The sequence below is a fragment of the Cetorhinus maximus genome, chromosome 18 (genome assembly GCF_964194155.1).
Source record: "Cetorhinus maximus chromosome 18, sCetMax3.hap1.1, whole genome shotgun sequence".
NCBI classification, from domain to species: Eukaryota; Metazoa; Chordata; class Chondrichthyes; order Lamniformes; family Cetorhinidae; genus Cetorhinus; species Cetorhinus maximus.
Window position 1 is genome coordinate 29,082,931 of NC_135896.1, and position 22,213 is coordinate 29,105,143.

At 41.1% G+C, this 22,213-nt stretch overlaps 1 protein-coding gene across 2 annotated transcripts in view; it reads right to left on the reverse strand.

The window, feature by feature from the left end:
- Positions 1 to 22,213, reverse strand: part of ptpn21 (protein tyrosine phosphatase non-receptor type 21) — an 89,637-nt gene that overhangs the window by 43,798 nt on the left and 23,626 nt on the right. For both annotated transcript variants that reach the window (XM_078562290.1, XM_078562289.1), the window contains exons 4-8: positions 21,720 to 21,817; positions 17,057 to 17,124; positions 13,325 to 13,395; positions 10,110 to 10,197; positions 7,482 to 7,570 (exon numbers count right to left, since the gene is read on the reverse strand). In XM_078562290.1, coding sequence (XP_078418416.1) covers positions 7,482 to 7,570; positions 10,110 to 10,197; positions 13,325 to 13,395; positions 17,057 to 17,124; positions 21,720 to 21,817 — 414 coding nt within the window. The remainder of the gene's footprint in view (positions 1 to 7,481; positions 7,571 to 10,109; positions 10,198 to 13,324; positions 13,396 to 17,056; positions 17,125 to 21,719; positions 21,818 to 22,213) is intronic.

Consider the following 22,213-nt stretch of genomic DNA (forward strand, 5'->3'; position numbering starts at 1 on the left):
GGTGTAGGGACGCCCACAGTGTTGTTAGGAGGTGGTTCCAGGATTTTAACCAGCAACAGTGAAGAAACAGCACCATAGTTCCAAGTCAGGATGGTGTGTGGCTTGGAGGGGAACCTGCAAGTGGTGGTGTTCCCATGCATCTGCTGCCCTCATCCTTCTAAGTAATAGAGGTTGTGGGTTTGGAAGATACTGTCAAAGGAACCTTGGTGAGTTGCTGCATCCTGTAGATTGTACATACTGCTAACACTATGCATCGGTGGTGGAGGGAGTAAATGTTTAAGGTAGCGGATGGTGTGCCAATCAAGTGGCTGCTTTGTCCTGGATGGTGTCAAGCTTCTTGAGTGTTGTTGGAACTGCACTCACCCAAGCAAGTGCAGAATATTCCATCGCACTCCTGACTTGTGTCTTGTAGATGGTTGACAGGCTTTAGGGAGTCAGGAGATGGGTTACTTGCCACAGAATTCCCAGCCTCTGACCTGCTCTTGTAGCCACAGTATTTAGATGGCTGGTCCAGTTCAGTTTCTAATCAATGGTAACCCCAGGATGTTGATAGTAGGGAATTCAGCGATGATAATGCTATCGAATGTCAAGGGGAGATGGTTAGAACCATGTTCCTTTGTACTCACTATGACTCCAACTAGTGGAGAGTTTTCCCCTGATTTCCATTGACTTCAGTTTAGCTAGGGCTGCTTGATGCCACACTCTGGCTGCCCTTGACATCAAGGCTGTATTTGACACTCACACTTCAACTCTGGAATCAGCTTTTTTGTCCATGTTTGGACCAAGGCTTGCAGGAAGGATGCTTTCCCTGACTGGGTGGGGCGCGGTGGTGGAGAATGGTGGGGGTGTTCCTATGTAATGAGGTCAGGAGCTGAGTGGCCCTGGTTGAGCCAAACTCAGTGTCAATGAGCAGGTTACCACTGAGTAAGTGCTGCTTGATAGAACTGTTGACGACCTCTTCCATCACTTTGCTGATGATCAAGAGTAGACTGATGATGTGGTAATTTGCCAGGTTGTATTTAGGAACATAGGAGCAGAAGTAGGCCATTCGGCTCCTCAAGCCTGTTCCACCATTCAACTATATCATGGTTGATCTTCTACCTCAATGCTATTTTCCCGCACTATCCCCATATCCCTTGATATTTTTAATATCTAGAAATCTCTCAATCTCTGCCTTTAACATACTCAATGACTGAGCCTCATCAGCCCTCTGGGATAAAGAATTCCGAAGATTCACCATCTTCTTGAGTGAAGAAATTTCTCCTCATCTCAGTCCTAAATGGCCTATCTCTGATTCTGAGACTGCGTCCCCAGGTTCTAGACTGCCCCAGCCAGGGAAAACATCCTTCCTGCATTTACCCTGTCAAGCCCTATAAGAATTTTGTATGCTTCAATCAGATCACCTCTCGTTCTTCTAAACTCTAGAGAATATAGGCCCACTCTCCTCAATCTCTCCTTAAAGAACAATCCCATCACCCCAGGATTCAGTCTGGTGAACCTTCTGTTGCACTCCCTCTATGGCAAGCATATCCTTCTTTAGGCAAGGAGACCAAATTAGCACTCCAAAATCTGCAATCTGCAAAATAATACTCCAGGTGGGTCTCACCAAGGCTCGATACAATTACAGCAAGACTTCTTTACTCCTGTACCCAAATCCTCCCGCAAAAGCCAACATGCTATTAACCTTCCTAATTGTTTGTTGCACCGGCATGTTAGCTTTCAGTGACTTATGAACAAGGACACTCAGGTCCCTCTGGGCATCAATACTTCCAAATCTCTCACCATTTAAAAATACTCTGCATTTCTGTTCTTCCTACCAAAGTGGATAACTTTACATTTTTCCACAGTATATTCCATCTGCCATGTTTTTGTCCACTTACTTAGCCTGTCTAAATCCCCTTGAAGCATCTTTGCATCATCCTGCCTTTTGTGTTGCTTTGTGCAGATGCATCTATCCATGACAATACTGGTAGCAGCGATCACCACACAGTGCTTGTAGAGACAAAGTCCTATTGTTATACCGCCTTGCTAAATGGGAGATCTAGCAGCTCAAAACTGGGCATCCACAACATGAGCCATCAGCAGAAATGTATCCCACAACCTGTAAGCTCAATGCCCAGCATTTTCCTCACCCTACTATTACCATCAAGCTAGGGGACCAACCTTGCTTCAAGCTAAGAGCACCACCACGCATACCTAAAAATGAGATAGCAACCTTGTGAAGCTACAAAACAAGTCTACATGCTAAACAGCAGAAGCTGCACGCTAGAGTGAGTTAAGCAAACCCACAATCACCGGATCAGATCTAAGCTCTGCAGTCCTATTGTATGCATTCATGAATGGTGGTAGATATTTAAACAACTAATGAGACGAGGAGGATCCACGAACATCACTTTGCTTAATGAAGCCAGAGCCTAGCATGCCAGTGGAAAAGAGCAACCTGAAGCATTTGCGACCATTTTCAGCCAAAGGTATCGACAGAATGATTCACTGCAGCCTTCCCAAGGTCCCCTCCATAACAGATGCCAATCTTCAGCCAATTCGAATCACACCACATGGTCCCAAGAAATGGATGAGCAACTGGATGCAAGTGAAGGCTATGGGGCCTGACAACATTCTAGCTGAGATCTGTGCTCCAAATAAAGCTGTGTCCCTAGCCAAGCTGTTCTAACGCAGCTACAAAAAAAAAAAAAAATAATTGGCATCTATCCGAGTGCGCAAAATTGCTCAGGTGTGTTTTGTCCACAAATCCAATCCAGCCACTAATTACTACCCTAATCAACTCTCAACCATCAGCAAAGTGATGAAATGCACCATCAACACTGCTAACAAGCAGCACTTACTCACCAATAACCAGCAATGAACATCTCCAATAAGCGAGTGTCTAACCACCTCCCCTGACATTCAACAACATTACCATCACTGAATCCCCCACCATCAACATCCTGGGGTCACTATCGATCAGAAACTTAAAACGGATCAGTTGCATAAATACTGTGTCTACAAGAGCAGGCCAGAGGCTGGGTATTCTTCAACAAGTGACTCACCCAATCCCCCAAAGCCTGTCCACTGTCCACGAGATACAAGTCAGGGCTGTGATGGAACAGTCTCCACATGCTTGGATGAGTGGAGCTCCAAAACATGCGAAATGCTTGACAGAATCACAGAATTGTTATGGTGCAGAAGGTGGTCATTCGGCCCATCGTATCTGCACCGGCTCTGAGCATTTTATCTTAGTGCTAGTCTCCTGCCTTTTCCCCCGTAACCCTGCACATTGTTCCTGTTTAAATAATCATCCAATTCCCTCGAATGCCTCAATCAAACCTGCCTCTGCCACACTTCCAGGCAGTGCATTCCAAACCCTAACTACTCGCTGTGTGAAAAAGTTTTTTTTTCACCTTGCATTTGCTTCTTTTGCAAAACAGTTTAAAACTGTGCTCTTTGGTTCTCGATCTGTTTACAAGCAGGAACAGTTTCTCCCTATCTACTCTGCCCTCATGATTTTGAAAACTTCAAAGTCTCCTCTTAGCCTTCTCCTCGCCAAGCAAAACAGTCCCAACTGCTCCAATCTTTCCTCATAACTGAAGCGTTTTATCCCTGGAACCATTCTCATAAACCTCTTCTGAGCTCTCTCCAATGCAATCACATCCTTATCATCATCTCAGACAAAGCAGCCCATTTAACCCAGGCCCCATTCACCACTTAAAACATTCACTCCTTCCACTATCCATGCACCTTAACTGTAACAACCACCATCTACAAGATGCACTGCAGAAACTCACCACAGTTTCTTCAACTGCAGCTCCCACCCCACAACCTCCACCATCCAGAAGGGCAAAGGCAGCAGGGACATGGGAATACCACAACATTCAAGTTCCTCTACAAGTTTCTCATTGCCCTGATTTGAAAATATATCACCATTCCGGAGTCAAAATCCCAGAAATCCCTCCCTAACAATACCGAGGGGGTACCTACAGCACGTGGACTGCAGCGGTTCAAATGGTTCACCACCACCTTCGAGGGCAACTAGGGCTGGGCAATAAATAGCTAGATGTAGAGCTGTGTCATGTTCAGTAAGGATACGTATTGCTAACATGCATCATAGGGCTGACATAATCAGTAACATTACTGATCAGCTGCTGCCTTAAACCTACCTCCACCTCACTCTAGGTATGCTACAATGCAGAGATATTATAGATGTGATGGAGTGCTCTCCACTTGCCTGGATGGGTGCAGCTCTAACAAAACTCAAGAAGCTCAATACCATCCAAAGCAAAACAGCCCACTCGAGTGGCACTCCAACCACCACCTTCAACAGCCACTCTCTACATCGCCAATGCACAATGGCAGCAGTGTGTACCATCTACAAGATGCACTGCAACAACTCCCAAAGGCTCCTTCGACAGCACCTTCCAAACCCGCAACCTCTACCACCTAGAACGACAAGGGCAGCAGATGCATGGGAACACCACCACCTGCAAGTTCCCCTCCAAGCCACACACCACCCTGACCTGGAACTATAATCGCTGTTCCTTCATTGTCACTGGGTCAAAGCCTGGACCTTCCTTCCTAACAGTACTGTGGGTGTAACTATGCCACATGGACTTCAGCAGTTCAGGAAGGCAGCTCATCACCACCTTCTCAAGGGCAATTAGGAATCGGCAATAAATGCTGCCCTGGCAAACAATGCCTACATTCTGTGAAAAAATAATTATATTGAAATTATAAAGAATACCACCCTTCCCACTAAGACTTGCATAGGCACAGGAATAAGACATTTAGTCCCTGAACTTTCCTCACTGTCGCAGGTTCAAAAACCTGGATCTCCCTTACAAACAGCACTGCAGGTGTACTTACACCAAAGGCACTACAGCGGTTAAGAGCAGCAGCTCACCACCCCCTTCTCAAAGGTAATTAGGGATGGACAACAAATGCTGACCTTGTGAGCAACACTTACATTCCAGGAACAAACAAAATGAAATCATGGCTGATCTGTAGCCCAAATTAATATACTTGCTTTTGTTCCATATCTCTTAATACCTAGATAATTGAAATTAACCTCAAATGAAATTAATTGACCCAGCATTAACTGCTGTTTGCGGGCAAAGAGAAAGGAAGACTTGGATTTGTATAAATCTTCAAATACTTTACAGCCAATGAAGTACTTTTGAAGTGTATGCACACAGCAATTACAGCAATGTGAGAATGACCAGATAACATTTTTTTTGTGATGTTGATTGAGGCATAAATATTGGGCAGGACACTGGAGATAACTCCTCTGCGCTTCTTCTAAATGTTCCATGTGATCTTATACATCCACCTGAGCAGCCAGATAGGACCCCGGTGTAACATCTCAACCAACCTCCAACATTGCAGTGCACTCTCAGTACCGCACTGGAGTGTCAGCCTTGATTTTTCTGGAGAGGTACATGAACCCAGAACCTTGTCACTCAGAGGCAAGAGTGCTACCAACTGAGCCATGCCTGACACTAAGATAGTTCCAAACTTTTATCACCCATCCCTAGTTGCCCTTGAGAAGGTGATGGTGAGCTGCCTTCTTGAACCGCTGCAGTCCATGTGGTGTAGGTACACCCACAGTGCTGTTAGGAAGGGAATTCCAGGATTTTGACCCAGCAACACTGAAGGGACAGCGATATATTTTGAAGTCAGGATGGTGAGCGACTTGGAGAGGAACTTCCAGGCAATGGCGTTCCCATCTATCTGCTGCCCTTGTCCTTCTAGAATGTAGTGGTTGTGAGTTTGGAAGGTGCTGCTTGAGGAGCCTCGGTCAATTCCTGCAGTGCATGCTGTAGATGGCACACACTGCTGCCACTGTGCATCGGTGGTGGAGGGAGTGAATGTTTGTGGATGTGGTGCCAATCAAGTGGGCTGCTTTGTCCTGGATGGTGTCAAGCTTCTTGAGTGTTGTGGGAGATGCACTCACCCAGGCAAGTGCGGAGTATTCCATCACACTCCCACACCTCGTAGATGGTGGACAGGCTTTAGGGAGTCAGGTGGTGAGTTACTCATCACAGGATTTCTAGCTTCTGACCTGCTCTTTTAGCCACAATATTTATATGACTAGTCCAGTTCAGTTTCTGCTCAATGGTAACCGCCAGGATGTTGATAGTGTGCGGATTCAGCAATGGTAATGCCATCGAACATCAAGGGGCAATGGTTATATTCTCTCTTAATGGAGATGGTCATTGCCTGGCACTTATGTGGTGCGAATGTTACTTGTCACTTGTCAGCCCAAGCCTGGATATGTTGCTGCACTTAGGCATGGACTGCTTCAGTATCTGAGGAATCATCTAACTTGTTAGTAAATAGTGAACAGTTGAGGCCCCAACATAGATCCATGTGGGGCACCAGTAGTCACATCCTGCCAATTAGAGTGCCTGCCCACCATCTCTACACAATTCTCCTGTCATTCAGTCAATTTCCTGACCAGGTCATTAATTTATCCTCAATTGCATAAGCTTCAACTTTAGCTAAATCTCTTCAGAGGAACTTTATTGAAGATGTTCTGTTAAGTCCATATAAATAACATCTAAAGACATCGTTGTGACTGCTTTAGTCACCTCATGCAGCTCCACTTCAGCAGTCAAACAGGGGTCCATGTGCTGGGATGCTACTACATTTACCTACAGACTTCAGATCTCCTGTTCTTTCATTTTCCCCTGTCATGTCTTAGCCTCTCTTCTTTCAGAAAAATACTAGCCATGAGTTGAGATGCCTCTAAATCTTTTCAAGAATTTTCTGCTACTTCCTTCTAATCGCATCCTTTGAAATTTCACCAATTTATCATTTTCTACTCCCATTGAGTGCACCCAATTGTCTACACCAAACTAAATGTACACTTGAAGCTTTGAACTGACCCACTAAAATCAAGTACTATTAGCACTTTTGCACTAGTTCTCAACTATTTAAAAACTTACACTGTTGCACAAAAAAAAATCTCCATTTTATCTTAGGACATTTGTATTCAGTTGCTTTCAAATTACAATCAGGACTGGTCATGGATCTTCCTTGATATCTAATCTGCAAGGTAGCAAGTATTTCCAAGGCATTGAGGACCAACTCAAAGTGGATTTTCAAGAAGCACCGGGAGACAATGTGCTGCAGGTGCCAAAAATGGAGCAGCTATAAATTCATGACTGGAAACTTCAAGTAATTTTGATCAAGTGTGCATACACAATCCTGCCAAACCAGCAGGCTTTAGCAAATTGCAGAACCTCAATCCACATGTGCTCTAAAATAGCAGCTCAGGTGACAATAGAAGCCCTCTGCTAAGAATAAAAACACAATAACTCATTTTTAATTGGCAGATTGGACACTAAATTTAAAATATTAGTATTTCTAACATTAATCCAATTAAGAAAAATCACATAAGGGGGTTCTATTTTAATTAGATGTTTATCTCATTTTTTTTTGTTAGAACTAAGTCATTAAATCCTTGAATGAATTATTATTGCCCTTACTTGAAAACAGAGGGAGGTCTGCCATTTTTGTGCTTCACAAAGATGCCTTCCAAACATGCACCTATAAGTAGATCATTTCCTTGGCTATCCTGTAGGCATAAAAAAAGATCAGAAGTATGCAGTGGCAAATAGACAATAGAGATTTTACAGATCACATTGTGCTTGAAATAAATCTAATCAGGAATTTGTGCAATGTTATAGCATCATAGCCACATGGGAAAAGAAAAAATAAGAAATAGCAATCCTCACACATGTATACAAATTGTTCTCTGGTCTTTGTTCCAGTTGGTAAGTGGTATTGTGCTTGAAAGTAGATTTTTTTTCCTTTCTTTGTTTACTTGCTCTGTCTCAAAATCTTTATTCTTCTCCCTTTGGAAGCTCATTCCCTGTCTCACTGACAGTTTTGTTCACAATTTCTTCTCCCACTCAAACTGTTATGACCTTATACACTGTAGACCTGTACTACTTCTAGCCAGGTTACTATGTCACAATGCAGCCAGATTTTCTCAATCGCGCAGTTTAAGCAATGAAATGAGGAATTCAGCTAGAGCTACAAACCAATTCTGATTTAATTATTTACTTGCAACACTGTCTCATATAATAAACAGTGATAAAAGCAATCATTGGTGGGATTTTTGATAAATGTCATGTGAGCAAAAGAAAGCTGCGAGCAGAGCCATTTGCTGTGAAGAAAAAATTGTCCTTTTAATCCAGTGAGCATTTCATAATCTCATCCAGTATTCAACAAACCTTTACAAGCAATACAGAATATGAACTTCTGTGAGCAATCATCTCAGTTAAATCATCAACATGGTTTATTTTATCAAGAATTTACTGGGAAAGCTGCAAACATTTCTACTTTTTGAAGTTGAAATCTGTTGTGCAAGTTTCACTACTGTACTGTATTAACATCCCATTTAGGCATATGTATTTCTTTATCTATTAATAAATTTGGACAAGTAGCTTTTCAGACAATTGCCGTGGACCTTGTGTTTTATTTTGCCTTCTGAGAAAATAGAATAAAGTGGTAGACATTTCATGCACTTGCCAGCTTGCAATTTACCACAATTTGGCTTGAATTGTTAACATGTGTTAATTCTCACATGTCAGCATTTAAAGATGCAGGTTTCAGCTCATAAGAGTGATGGGTCAGTTGGTGCAAACTACAATCCAGTCACTGGCACAAATAAGATACTGGGGAAAAGTGTAAACTGCAACAATGAAATTAAACTTGTAACAATGCAACATCAACAAATGTTAGGCAGTAAATTTAATTTGCAGATATAATTAAAAATAAATTAAAGGCATTACATTTTCACCTACAGTGCACCCAACGTATGAAACTCTGCGTTGGGAGCATCAAGGCAAAAGAATTACCCTTAAGTTTTATCTACACTATATTCGCAACAAATATGGGGGTTAGTTTGGGAGGGGGGGGATGCGGGGAAGGAGGGGCGCAGGTGGGTAGTCGGGTGGTGGGGCAAGTCAGGTTGGGTTGGGTCAGGTGGTGGCGGCCAGTCAGGTGCAGGTGGGGTGGGTCAGGGGATCAAGGAGGGAGTCGGGGAGGGGGGTTCTCTGTCTAACACTTCCTGGTAACTATCCAGGAAGTAAATCGGAACTGTTCAAAGTCTCCGACTCTAACTCAGAGTTGGTGGGGAGCAGGCGAATTGCTCATTAGGAGTTCAAACTTCCTGGGCACTTCCCATGCAGTCAGTGTGTCGGGACTTCCGCAAGGGACCCAACATGCAGTGTCCAACAATCCAGAGACCGGGAAACCTGTCCCATTGTTTTTGTAAGTCCCGAATTCCTACTTTGCCGTGTTATTTACATTTGAATTTTTTTTAATGTAAAAACTTCAAATTAGTAGACCATATTAATAATTGTTTTTAAAAATCCAGCCATTACCTTTAATGCATAAAGTGAGTCAATCTTGATGTGGCCACATTAAATTGTATTTATTATTATAAGCATCAAAAAGTAACCAGAATTCAGTTGCATACATATGCTGATACACTAAAGCTCTGCTTCAGTAATGGGAATAGATTTATGCATGTTTTTGGTAGTTATTTTTGACTTTGTAATAGAATGGAATATTCCAAAGAACATCTTTCAGCATAGCGTAGTTTTTAACTTCACTAACACACTGCTTTGCATATATGCTCAAACACTCACTCATTTCATGTCTTGTAATGCAACTAAGATCAGTTAGATCACAGATGATAACATTAAATTATTAGCCAGAATAGGCTGTGACTATGTGGTTAGTAGAGGAAACCCTTTGCTGCGTAGGATTTTTACATAAATTAAATGCTATAAAACGTTATTTTGCCCATTCACATTAATGTTTTCCTACTTTCAACAATGAAAAATTATCACCCACCATCGTTATATAATGCAAATTCTATTAGTACTTAAATGAATGTAAATTTATGTTTATAGTTAAGCTTGTTCAATTAGTAATATTGTGGGTTGGGCCCATTTTCACTTTGAACAAGTTTTCTTAGAAAGTATGGTTACTGTATTTTTTTTAAAAATCAAAGCCTTCTTTGTAACAAGCATGTTTAAAATATTTCATATCCTTCTTGGTTTCTTAATCTTATTTGCAACATTTCTTTTTTTATTTCATACCTTGGCTGTATAGTTTTCGTGGCCATACCCTTCCATTTTCACTACCTCCTGAAGAAACAATAACTCTGTCTCAGAGGGAGTAAGGCCTCTAAAAATAGAGTAAAAACAAATATTATATGTGTTAACAAGCTTCAATTTAGCACATAATACAGCAAGATGAAATTTCACAAACAACCAGAATATTATGACAATAAAAATGGAATAAGTTATGAACATATTAACAAGGAGGAGTAGGCCATTCAGACCCTCGAGCCTGCTCCACCATTTAACAAGATCATGCTGATCTGATAGTAACCTGAAATCTGCATCCCACCTATCGCCGATAACATATCACACCCTTGCTTACTAAGAATCCATCCACTTCTGCCTTAAAAATATTCAAAGACTCTGTTTCTGCTACCTTATCAGGAAGGGAGTTCCAAAGACTCATGACCCTCAGTGAAACAATTTTACCTCAGCGCTGTTTTAAAGTTCTAGATTCTAGAGTTCTAGGTTCTCCCACAAGAGGAAACATCCTCTGTCAAGACATCTCTGGATCTTATATGTTTCAATCAAGTTGCCTCTTATTCTTCTAAACTCCAGTGGATACAAGCCTAGTCTGTCCAACCTTTCCTCATAAGACAACCCATCCATTCCAGCTATTAGCCAGGTAAACTTACTCTGAACTGCTTCCAACGCATTTACATCCTTCCTTAAATAAGGAGATCAATACTGTATTCCAAAAGTAGTCTCATTAGTGCCCTGTAAAACTGAAGCATAATCGCTTTTATATTCTTTTGTACTAAATTCCCCTTGCAATAAATGATAACATTTTATTAGCGTTCCTAATTACTTGCTGTGCTTGCATACTAGCCTTTTGTGATTTATGCGTTAGGACACCCAGATCCCTTTGCACCTCAGAGCTCTGCAATCTCTCACCTTTTAGATGGTCGGCTTATCTTTTATTCTTCCTGACAAAATGGACAATTTCACATTTTCTCATATTATACCCCATCTGCCAGATCTTTGCCCATTCACTTAACCTATCTATATGTTTGTAGCCTCTTTATGTCCTCTTCACAACTTACTTTCCAACCAACCTTTGTGACATCAGAAAATTTGACAACCATCCCTTCATCCAAGCCATTTATAACAATTGTAAACAGTTGAGGTCCCAGCACTGATCCCTGTGGCACACCATTCGTTACATCTTGCCAACCCGAAAAAGACCCATTTATGCCTAGTCTCTGCTTCCTGTTAGCCAGCCAATCTTCTATCTATGCCAATATATCACCCCCTATACCATGAGCTTTTATTTTCTGCAATAACCTTAGATTTCCAGAAGGCACTTGAGAAAGTGCCACATCTAAGTATAGTACATCCACTGGTTCCTCTTTATCCACAGCACATGTTACTTCCTTAAAGAACTCCAATAAGTTGGTTAAATATGATTTCTCTTTCACAAAACCATGTTGACTCTGCCTGATGACCTTAAGCTTATCCATATGCCCTGCTATAACTTCTTTAATAATAGCTTCTAACATTTTCCCTACAAGAGATGTTAAGCTAACTGGCCTGTAATTTCCCAATTTCTGTCTCCCACTTTTTGAATAATGGAGTTACATTTCCTATCTTCCAATCTAATGGCACCTTCCCCAAATCTTGGAAAATTAAAACCTATGCATCAACTATCTCACTAGCCACTGCTTTTAAGACCCAAGGATGAAGTCCATCAGGACCCGGGCTCTTGTCAGCCTGCAGCTCCAACAATTTACTCAGTACTTCTCTGGTGACTGTAACTTGCCTGACTTCCTTCCCCGCTTCCATTTCCCGGTTTATAGCTGCTTCTGGGATGTTACTTGTATCCTCTGTAGTGAAAACTGATGCAAAATACCCATTCATTCATCTGCCATCTCCTTGTTTTCCATCATCAATTCTCCAGACTCACTTTCTATAGGACCAACGCTCATTTTGTTAACCGTTTTCTTTTTTAATTTATAAAAACTCTTACTACCTGTTATTATATTTCTGGCTAGCTTTCTCTCATACTCTAATTTTTCCCTCCTTATTAGTGTTTTTGTCATCCTTTGCTGTTCCTTATATTCTGTCCAATCTTCTGGCCTTCAACCTATCTTTGCACAATTATGTGCTTTTTCTTCAAGTCTGATACTATCTTTAACCTTTCTAGTTAACCATGATGGTGTATCCATCTCTTTTACTTAACCGTTGGAATGTATTTATTCTGCGCATTCTGAAATATCCCCTTAAATATTAGCCACTGCATCTCTATTGACCGCAACCTAATTTGCCAATTCACTTTCACCAGCTCAGCTTTCATGCCCTCGTAATTGCTCTTATTTAAATTTAAAAACTTAGTCTCAGACTTAGTCTCCCTCCCTCAAACTGAATGTAAAATTCAATCATATTATGGTCGCTGCTACATAGGGGTGCCTTCACTATGAGATCATTAATTACTTCAATCTCATTGTGCAGTACCAGGTCTAGTATAGCCTGCTCTCTGGTTGGCTCCAGAACATGCTGTTCTAAGAAACTATCCCGAAAACATTCAATGTACTCCTCATCTAGGCTATCTTTGCCCATCTGACTTTTCCAGTATCTCTCCCTTGATATCGCTGTGCCTTTCTGACAAGCTCCAGTTATTTCTTCCTTTATGTTCAACCCTACAAAAGGGACAAAAGAAATCCATTTGTTCATCTCATTCATTCTTCAAATTTAAAAAAGCTTTAAATCTCTACATTTAAAAATATTTTTTTCTTTTGCTAGAAGTCACACTGACTTAACCCTTGTCATTTTCATTCTTACTATTTAAGTACAAAGTTCTTTGCTGTTATCCATACCTTAGTTTGAGTAAATTAATTGACACAGATCAATGTTGTACTACTAATACAGTTTTTTTTAATGTAGATTAATATTTTCTCCTGTTCCTTTCTTCCCTGAGCTGAACAACAACTGTAGTCAAAGCAAATGATGGCAAGATCTTGGACATCAGACATGCTGTGAGAAACTGGTTTAGGGTACATAAACACAGCATAAAATATATCGCTCCATTCCAATTTTTCCCTGATTTGGTCTCTATTAAATACATTCCCACACGACACAGTTGAGATCAGGATCTTTGTTGCATGAGCAGATAAATACATAAGCCACTGTTCTGTGGAATCCTTCAGCAAAATAATGGGAGGGTGGGGAAGGTCAATATAGAATATATACTTCACCTGAATTTACGATGTAGTGAAGCAACTTTCTGCGTTGCTTCTTGAAGCATCCGCTCATCTTGAATCCAATTCTTTGCAGGGGCAGGGAGGTGGTTGGGGGCACAGGGGAGGGTAATAGGTAAGATATAAAACAAAATAGTCTTATTGAGTAATGGAAATTAAACGAGATAACTACTCGTATTTCTTGACAAATAACATTTAATCAATCATTTGGCTTCAATTCAATATCACAGGACAAACAAATAAACTTTTATTACTTACCCTTTAACAAAATGATATTCACATGCTACATTAGGTAATCTCTACATTGTTCTAGGCAGTGAAATGAAATAAAGTTGCCTTGAATATTTTCAATTTTCTTTTCATTTACTTACAACTGCACTTTCAAATTCCCAATTATTTAGCCTTTAGCCCTCCATTCAGCAAAACATTTCTGCAGCTATTGATTTTGTTCAACCGCACACTGCCCTCCAGCTTTGATGCCCTCGTCCCCAGTAATCCATTACTCTCTCTCACCATAGCTGTTCCTCCCTGCTCAGTGCTTAATACTGCTTCCTCAAGTCCATGGGTCGCAAACTTGAAAGGATATGGCGGACAACTGCATTAGCCATCCACCACCAGATCTGGCTGGACCACATAACACACTATTGGGTCCTGCACATTTGCTAAAACTGCTCTATAGATAATCTGCGCTTCTTTCCTCTACTGCAGTCTTCCTAAATCCCATTCCCATCCACTTCACCCCCCAAATCAGTGCGAGGAGCTCATAGACTTCTTTGTCATAAGATCAAGACCATTAAATCAGCTGTCTTTGCTATTCCTTACCCTAGTCACATCTTTCTCTAATTTCTCTCCCATCTCCCTCTTGCCCTCTCTGAGCTCATCTGCTATTAAATACATTCCCACACAATATAGTTGAGAGATCAAGATCTTTGTTGCATGAGCGAATTAATACAAATGCCACTGTTCTGTGGAATCCTTCAGCAGCACAATGGAAGGGTAGGAAAGATCAACATAGAAATATGTACTTCACCTGAATTTATGATCCAGTGAAGCAAAAGCAGCTGATTGGATGGTCTTGATCCTATGACGAAGAAGTTTATAAGCTCCATGCACTTTTGTTGGAAGTAAGGGCGGAGGGAAAAGGGATTTAGGAAGATTGTTTGCAGTACAGAAAAGAAGCGGGGGTTATCTATAGAGCAGTTTTAGCAAACAAGCGGGACCCAATAGCATTTTAAGCGGTCCAGCCAAATCTGATGGTGGATGAGCTCATCTTGAGCACGAGACCCACCTCCTATTCCCTTGATTCTATTCCCACTAAACTACTGACTAAACGAAACCAGGCAACTTAATCTCCTAGTCCCCATGTTAGCCAATATTGTTAATGGTTCTCTTTCTTCAGGTGTTGTCCATTTCTTTAAATCTGTCATCATCACCCCTCTCCTCAAAAAAAAACCCATGACCCCACTGTGCCTCCAATCTCCCTTTCCCCTCCAAAGTTCTTGACTATACTGTCGCCTCCTAAATCCACTCCCAGCTTTCCTGGAAATCTAAGCTTATCCTTTGATAATCCATATGATTGTGAGAAAGGTAAACCATCCCTCATGCTTCTTGATCTTTCTGCAGCCTTTGACACAACTGAACCATTCTCTTCTAATGTCATTTCAACTGGGTGGGACTGCTCTCACCTAGTTCCATTCTAATCCATCTAACTGCAGCCAGAGAATCAATTGCAATGGCTTCTCTTCCTGCTCTTACACCGTTACCTCTGGTGTCCCGCAAGGATCTATCCTTGGTCCCTTCCTATTTCTCACCTACATCTTTCCCCTCAGTGACATCATCGAAAAGCATAGCATTGGCGACACCCCAGCTCGACGTTGCCAATTCTTTTGATTCCTCCACTGTTGCTAAACTATCAGACTGTTTATCTGAAATCCTGTACTGGATGTGCAGAAATTCCTCCAATTGAAACATTGCAATGACCAAAGCAATTTTCTGTGCCCCCCCACTCCATATTCTGTTACCTAACAACCAACTTTATCTCTGTCACATTTGACCTCAAAACAAGCTGCTGACCTCATATTCGCACCTTCATTAAGACTACCTACTTCAACCTGTGTAACATTGCCTGACTTCATCCCTTTCTCTATTCATTTCATCTCATGCCTTTGTTATCTCTTCACTTGACTATTCTAAGCACAGCTGGGTGGCTCCCCCACATTTTACACCCCCATAAACTTGGTCATCCAAAAATCTGCAACCTGTGTCGCAACTCGCACCAAGTCCTGTTCAGCTGTTACACCTCTGTCCTCACTGCAAAAACAGAATTACCTGGAAAAACTCAGCAGGTCTGGGAGCATCGGTGGAGAAGAAAAGAGCTGACGTTTCGAGTCCAAACGTCAGCTCTTTTCTTCTCCACCGATGCTGCCAGATCTGCTGAGTTTTTCCAGGTAATTCTGTTTTTGTTTTGGATTTCCAGCATCCGCAGTAGCTTTTAGCTTTTTGTTTTTATCTCTGTCCTCACTGGCCTACTGGTGAAGCAACGGGCTGGATTTTATGGCTTCTAGCAAGCTGAGGGAGGCGGAACAGGGATTGTGCAGTCCACTCACTCCCACCATCTCAGCACGGTGAATCAAGCATCGGACAGCCAATAAGCGGCTGCCCTGCGGGCAGGTGGCCAATTTGCATTTTTTTGGGGGGGGGGGGGGGGGGGGCTCCACACCCAAGTGGGCATCAAGGGCGGGCCCACTGCCCTCACACTCTCATTTGTTATGGCAGCCGAAAAACAGTGAATAAATAAAGTTTAATAACATCTGAACGCTGCCACATTTACCAGCAGACTTTGCTGCTACAAGCAGCCATGGTCCCAATTGCAGGCCTCATCACCTGCTCTTATGCCGCTTCCTCATACCTGGTGTAAATCATTCCTAAACTTTTCTCCCAGCTGACTACTGAAAAATGGAGGGGGCAATGAAAAACTGCAGTCAATTGGGTCTTTAACAAGCTCAATAGCTTGCCAAATTGATTTTTCCAAAATGGCGGGGAAACTTACAATTTCGGCGCCGCTCGCCTTCTGTAATATCGGAGACTGGTATATAAGTATCGGATTGCTGACCTGAGATCATCACGCCATATTTTACATAAACCCGCCTGATTTACAGCTGTCAAATCCAGCCCAAATTCCTGATTTTAAAATTTTCATCACTGCTCATGAAAAATCCTACCATGGCCTTGTGCACCCCCGCATCCAGCATTTCTATCCACTCCAGGCGCACATCCCTCTGAGACATCGGCGCTTCTCTAATTCTGGTCTCTTAAGCATCCTTTACTTTAACTGTCCACCATTGGTGGCCTGGACCCTAAACTACAGAATACGCTCCCTACACATTTCCATCTCTTTTCCTCACTTTTCTCCTTTAAGACATTCCTTAAAACCTACTTCTTTGACCAACAACCTGACCTAATAACTCGTGGCTCGTCATCATACTTAGTTTTATAATGCTCCTGTGAAACACCTTTGGACTTTTTATGATGTTAAAAATGCTATACAAATATACATTATTAAATATTCACCAACACAGACATTGGATCACTGTCTGGGATAAGCCAGGATTGGATAGAAAGAGTACTTCCTACTTTCTAAATCTTAGCAATGGTTTGCTTAAAAAAAAAATTGCTTAAACATTAAGCATTTAAAAGTTTCTGCAACATATGACACTTAACAGAACTTACAACTGGAAAAAGATCACACTTGTATAGGAAGTCTTGGGATTCATACTGATCATAGTCTCCAAAATCAGCTGAAAAAAAAAGCACAGAAATATCAGTTATTCAAGCAGAATAAAACCTGGAGGTATGTCGATAAGCAAGGGCTTGAAATCCATTTCATCATTCAATAAAAGATTAGAACCAAGACGTGGTACATCAATAAAACTTCTGAATTATATTTTACATCACACCTTACTCAGTGGTATTAATACAAGGAACAAAAAGCAAATGGTGATTGAATAAAACAGAGTAGAGTGATGGCACATGAAGCTTGTATTAACATTGAAAACAAAACAGAAATATTTTGGTACTGACACCTGAACTGATACCTAATGTTGTTTGAATAGGTAGTTCTCAGCTATTAAAAAAATAAGCCAAGCTATTAAGCATGGTCATGCATAATTATTAGTTTCTTGGGGGTGGGGGTGGGGGAGGGTGGGTGTGTGCTGCAGGAAAGTAAAAGAGATAACAGATGCACGGTTAGGCAAAAACGTCTCAGAATTTTCAATAAGAACATAATAACTGGTGAGTACAACACTTCTCTGACTTCTTATAAATCTGTTGAATTATTGTAACTTGTTGAGAGTGAGATGTTTGTGCTAATGAGTGAAAGTGGAGATAAATGTCTTGGTGATTCTCAGCTCACCAATTATTGACAAAAATTTGTGCAGGTTTTAAAAAAAAATCACAATATCCATGAGATAGAACAGAGGCAATACTTGCAAATGCTTTAAAACAATTAGTTTAATTTTAGACATTAGCTTAGGTGACAAAACTTTGGTTATTGCCACAGTTAGCTGCACAAAAATTATCAGTATAGGGTGATCATTTTTCAAAAAATTATCACTTGATTAAACTTTTAAGATTAAAGGTGTTCCAAGTAAATGTCTACGTATGCAAATCAAATGTTAATACTGATCAAATCACAAGAGGATTTGAGTACAGGAGTAAAGGTGTCTTGTTTCAACTGTATAGAACCTTGGTTAGACCACACCTGGAGTACTGTGTATAGTTTTGGTCTCCTTACCTAAGAAAGGATATACTTACCATAGAGGAGTACAATGGAGGTTCACCAGACTGATTCCTGATATGGCAGGATTGTCCTTTGAGGAGACTGGGTTTGTATTCTCTACAGTTTAGAAGAATGAGAGGTGATCTCATTGAAACTTATAAAATTCTTAAGGGGCTAGACAGGATAGATGCAGAAAGGATGTTTCCCCTGGCTGGGGTCTAGAACCAAGAGCCACAATCTTAGTCTTAAATGCTTGCCCCTTATTCTGAGATGAGGAGGAATTTCTTCACTCAGAGGGTGGTGAATCTTTGGGATTCTCTACCCCAAAGGGCTGTGAAAGCTCAGTTAGTCAGTCATTGAGATCGATAGATTTCTAGATACTAAAGACATTAACAGATATGGGGATAACGTGGGGAAATGGCTTTGAGGTAGACATTGAGTTGGATGGCAGAGCAGGCTCTGGGGCTGAATGGCCTACTTCTGCTCCTATGTTTCTATGATTAACAAACAAGTTCATTTAGGAAAAATAAACCAGAAATACAAGTCAGTTAGAGAGCAAGCAAAATAAATACCCCTTTAACCAAGCAATACTGCAGATATAAAAAGGTCATTACTTCAACATCCCACAATACAACTTTCCAGGATATTAAACCAAGAATAAGCACTCATTGGGTAGCCTATCTAATATTAGCTGCAATTTCTCAGAGGGACGTAGTACAGATAGCATTCAGACTGTAGGAAATATTCATGTTTATTCATTTAACTGGTTTTCTTTTTAAAAAACCCTACTCATTCTAAATGTAATACACATTAGATGATTCTGGGACTATAACACACATTAGTTATCAGCCATCCATGATAATACTCAGAACCCAAACATGCATTAAAATTTCTCTATTCATACCTATGTTACAAATTTAACCGTTTCATTTGGGTTTGGTACAACATGTATGCAGCAAGTTTACATTGCAGCATTTACTTAACACCATGAACATTAAAAAGACATTTTACAAAGGCACAGGTCAGAAAAACAGCTGCTGTGCCAAAGGAAAAATTAAAGTGGTGATCAACAACTATAAAAGGAGGTTTGGAGGGGTGGAGTAGTAATGCTGAAGTGGTTACAGGGATAGCAAGGGGCAAGATCGTGAAAAGATTTAAACAAGAGGATGAGCCAGGTCTGGGACAGAGGTGTAGCAATGTTACAGGCATGGATGTAGGCAGTACTTATGATGGACTGGATATGGGGTTAGAATCATGAAATGGTTACAGCACAGAAGGAGCCCATTTAGCTCACCATGTCGTGCTGGCTCTCTGCAAGAGCAACTCTGCTAGGTCCCCTCCCCCACCCTTTCCATGTAGCCCATCAATTTTCTTTACTTCAGGTGCTTATCCAATTCTCCTTTGAAAACCACTGAAATTGCTCCTCTTTCAATTAAGCATTTTTTGCTCTAGGTTGCTCCTTGTCCTTTTCCATAACTTTATGATAGTACAATTACTGTTTCCTAAATGTTCCCCTACTGACACCTGATCCACCACATTCCTCAAAACCAGATCTAACAATGCATCATTCCTCACTGGACCAGAAACATACTGATTAATAAAATTCTCCTTTTCAGAAATTCTTTCTCCTCTCTGCCCTTTACACTATTACTAATCAAGTCCATATTAGGATAATTAGTCTCCTATTATCACCACTCTACAGGCACCCTCGCCTTTGAATCAGAGGGTTGTGGGTTCATGTCCCACTCCCGGAAACCAAGAACTGTGATTGTACTCGAAAGAGTTGCAATCTGTGACTGTTGATAACTCGAAAGAGTTTAAATTCCTTACATATTTGCTCCTTCAGATCTTTCCCATTATTTTGTAACCTATAGAATACACCTAGTGCAACAGCACCTTGAATGTTTAACTCTTAACTACGTAGATTTTGTCCTTGGCCCCTCCAGAACATGTGCTCTTCTCCAGCACTGTAACATTCTCCTTAATTAGCACTGCCAAAGCTCCTCCTTCCTATCCTTCCTTATCTTTCCTGAACACCTTGTATCCAGGAATATTTAGCTCCCAGCCCTGCCCTTTTTTGAGCTAGGTCTCCATTATCACCACAACATCAGATTCCCATGTAGCTCTCTGCACCTGCATCTTATCAGACTTATTCACTACGCTTCGTACATGTACTGTAAATCTAGCTTAGACCGTAATGCATTTTCCACTTAGTTTGGCCCCACATAACACCTTACCCATTTCTTATTTTACTACTAACTGCCTTTTCCAATCCTTCATGTGTCTAGTTAATGCATTCTAATACTACATCTTGGTGCATATCCCCCTGCCAAGTTAGGTTATTAAACTCTTCCCGACAGCAACAGGTACTGCCCCCCCCGCCGAAGATATTGGTCCAAGTTCATTTAAGTGCAACCTGCCCAGCCTGTACAGGTTCCCCCTGGTCCCAATGTCCCAGAAATCTAAAGCCCTCCTTCCTACATCATCTCTCCAGCCATGCATTCATCTGTTCTAGCCTTCTATTTCTGTACTCATTAGTGCATGGCACAAGGAGTAATTCAGAGATTACCATCTTTAAGGTCCTCAGGGTTGGAAGCTCAGCCGAGTTGAATAGTATGTTTCTGTCTAAGACAATGGTTAGGGCACAGAGCTTGTGACAGGGTCAAAGATGATGGCGTTGGTCTTCTCATTGTTTAACTGGAAAAAACTGTGGCTCATTCAAGACACATGATAGACAAAGCTGTCCAAAAACACAGAGGCAATGGACAGTCCAGCGGTTGTTGTCAGTGTACATATGGAAACTGACCCTATCTCTGCAGGTGATGTCACCAAAGGGGCAACATATAGTTAAGAGATAGTAAAGGGGCATGGATAGAACTTTGAGGCTGTCCTTAGCAATGGTTAAGGGCCAGGAAAAGGTACATGTCTATAATCAAATAGGTGAGAGTGAAACTAATTAAGGACAGTCCAGTGAGCTAGACATTAGAGATATTGGAGGAGGATAATGTGATCAACCACATTAGAGGCTGATGAGAGATCAACAAGGATTAGAAGGATAATACATCATGGCCACAATCATAAAGAATCTTATCTGTGCTTTGGTTTATGACCTTCTGTGCTGTGGTAGGGGTGGAAGCTTAAGTGGAGATTGAAAAATGGAGTAGTGAGAAAGGTGGGCACACATTTGGGAGGTAACATGTCCAAGGACTATGGAGAAGAAAAGGTTTGGAGATTGGCCGATAGTTTGCAAGTAGAGAAGGTTGACAGTGGGTTATTTTGAAGTGTGTAGAATTGATGGCAGTTTCAAAGGTGAGAAACACAATACCCAATTGAAGTGTGTAGAATTGATGGCAGTTTCAAAAGTGAGAAACACAATACCCAAGAAGGAACCATTTAAAATGTTGGCAAACAGAGGGGGGGAAAGATAAGGACAGTAACCATATACTACACCTTACTGGAGATGAATCCACCAGCCCACTGATTTGAAGTATGGAAGATAAAATTAATTGGAAAACCAGAACAGACTTTCATATTTGTCCTAAGAAACTGTATTAAGGTTACATGCCATTTGGACTTTGGAATCAATAGTATATTAACCAATTAATCTTTCCTTACCCTGTGCAGCTAGACCAGCAAGCTGAATTCCTTGTTCTAATGTGCAAGGTATGCGGCCTTCTAAAATATCTTTCTTCAGTTGTAGATAATACTGGTATCTGCAAAAGCAAGTTGCAATGCTTGAAGCAATTAACCCTATACACAATTTTCTTCCCTAGCTATAGCAGGAATTACTGCACAATGGTGAGCAGGAATATTAGCTGGCTTTTTTTTTCGTTCCCCAAGGGTATTCTGGACAATACTTTGACCCCCACCACTGCACCAGCTGAGATCAGATAACTCAGAAGAATTTAAACCTGGATATGGATAACAACCTCTTACATAATTCTAATAACATTAGGAGATAGGCTGAATACCTAAGGATAACTTAAGGTTTATGCCAAATTTAATACAGTTAATTGCATGTGCACAAGTAATACAGCCAGGCATTGTGTTAGCCCAAGATTCAGGACTGAAGGACTTTTGAAATTTAGCAATTATTCAGTTTTGAATCT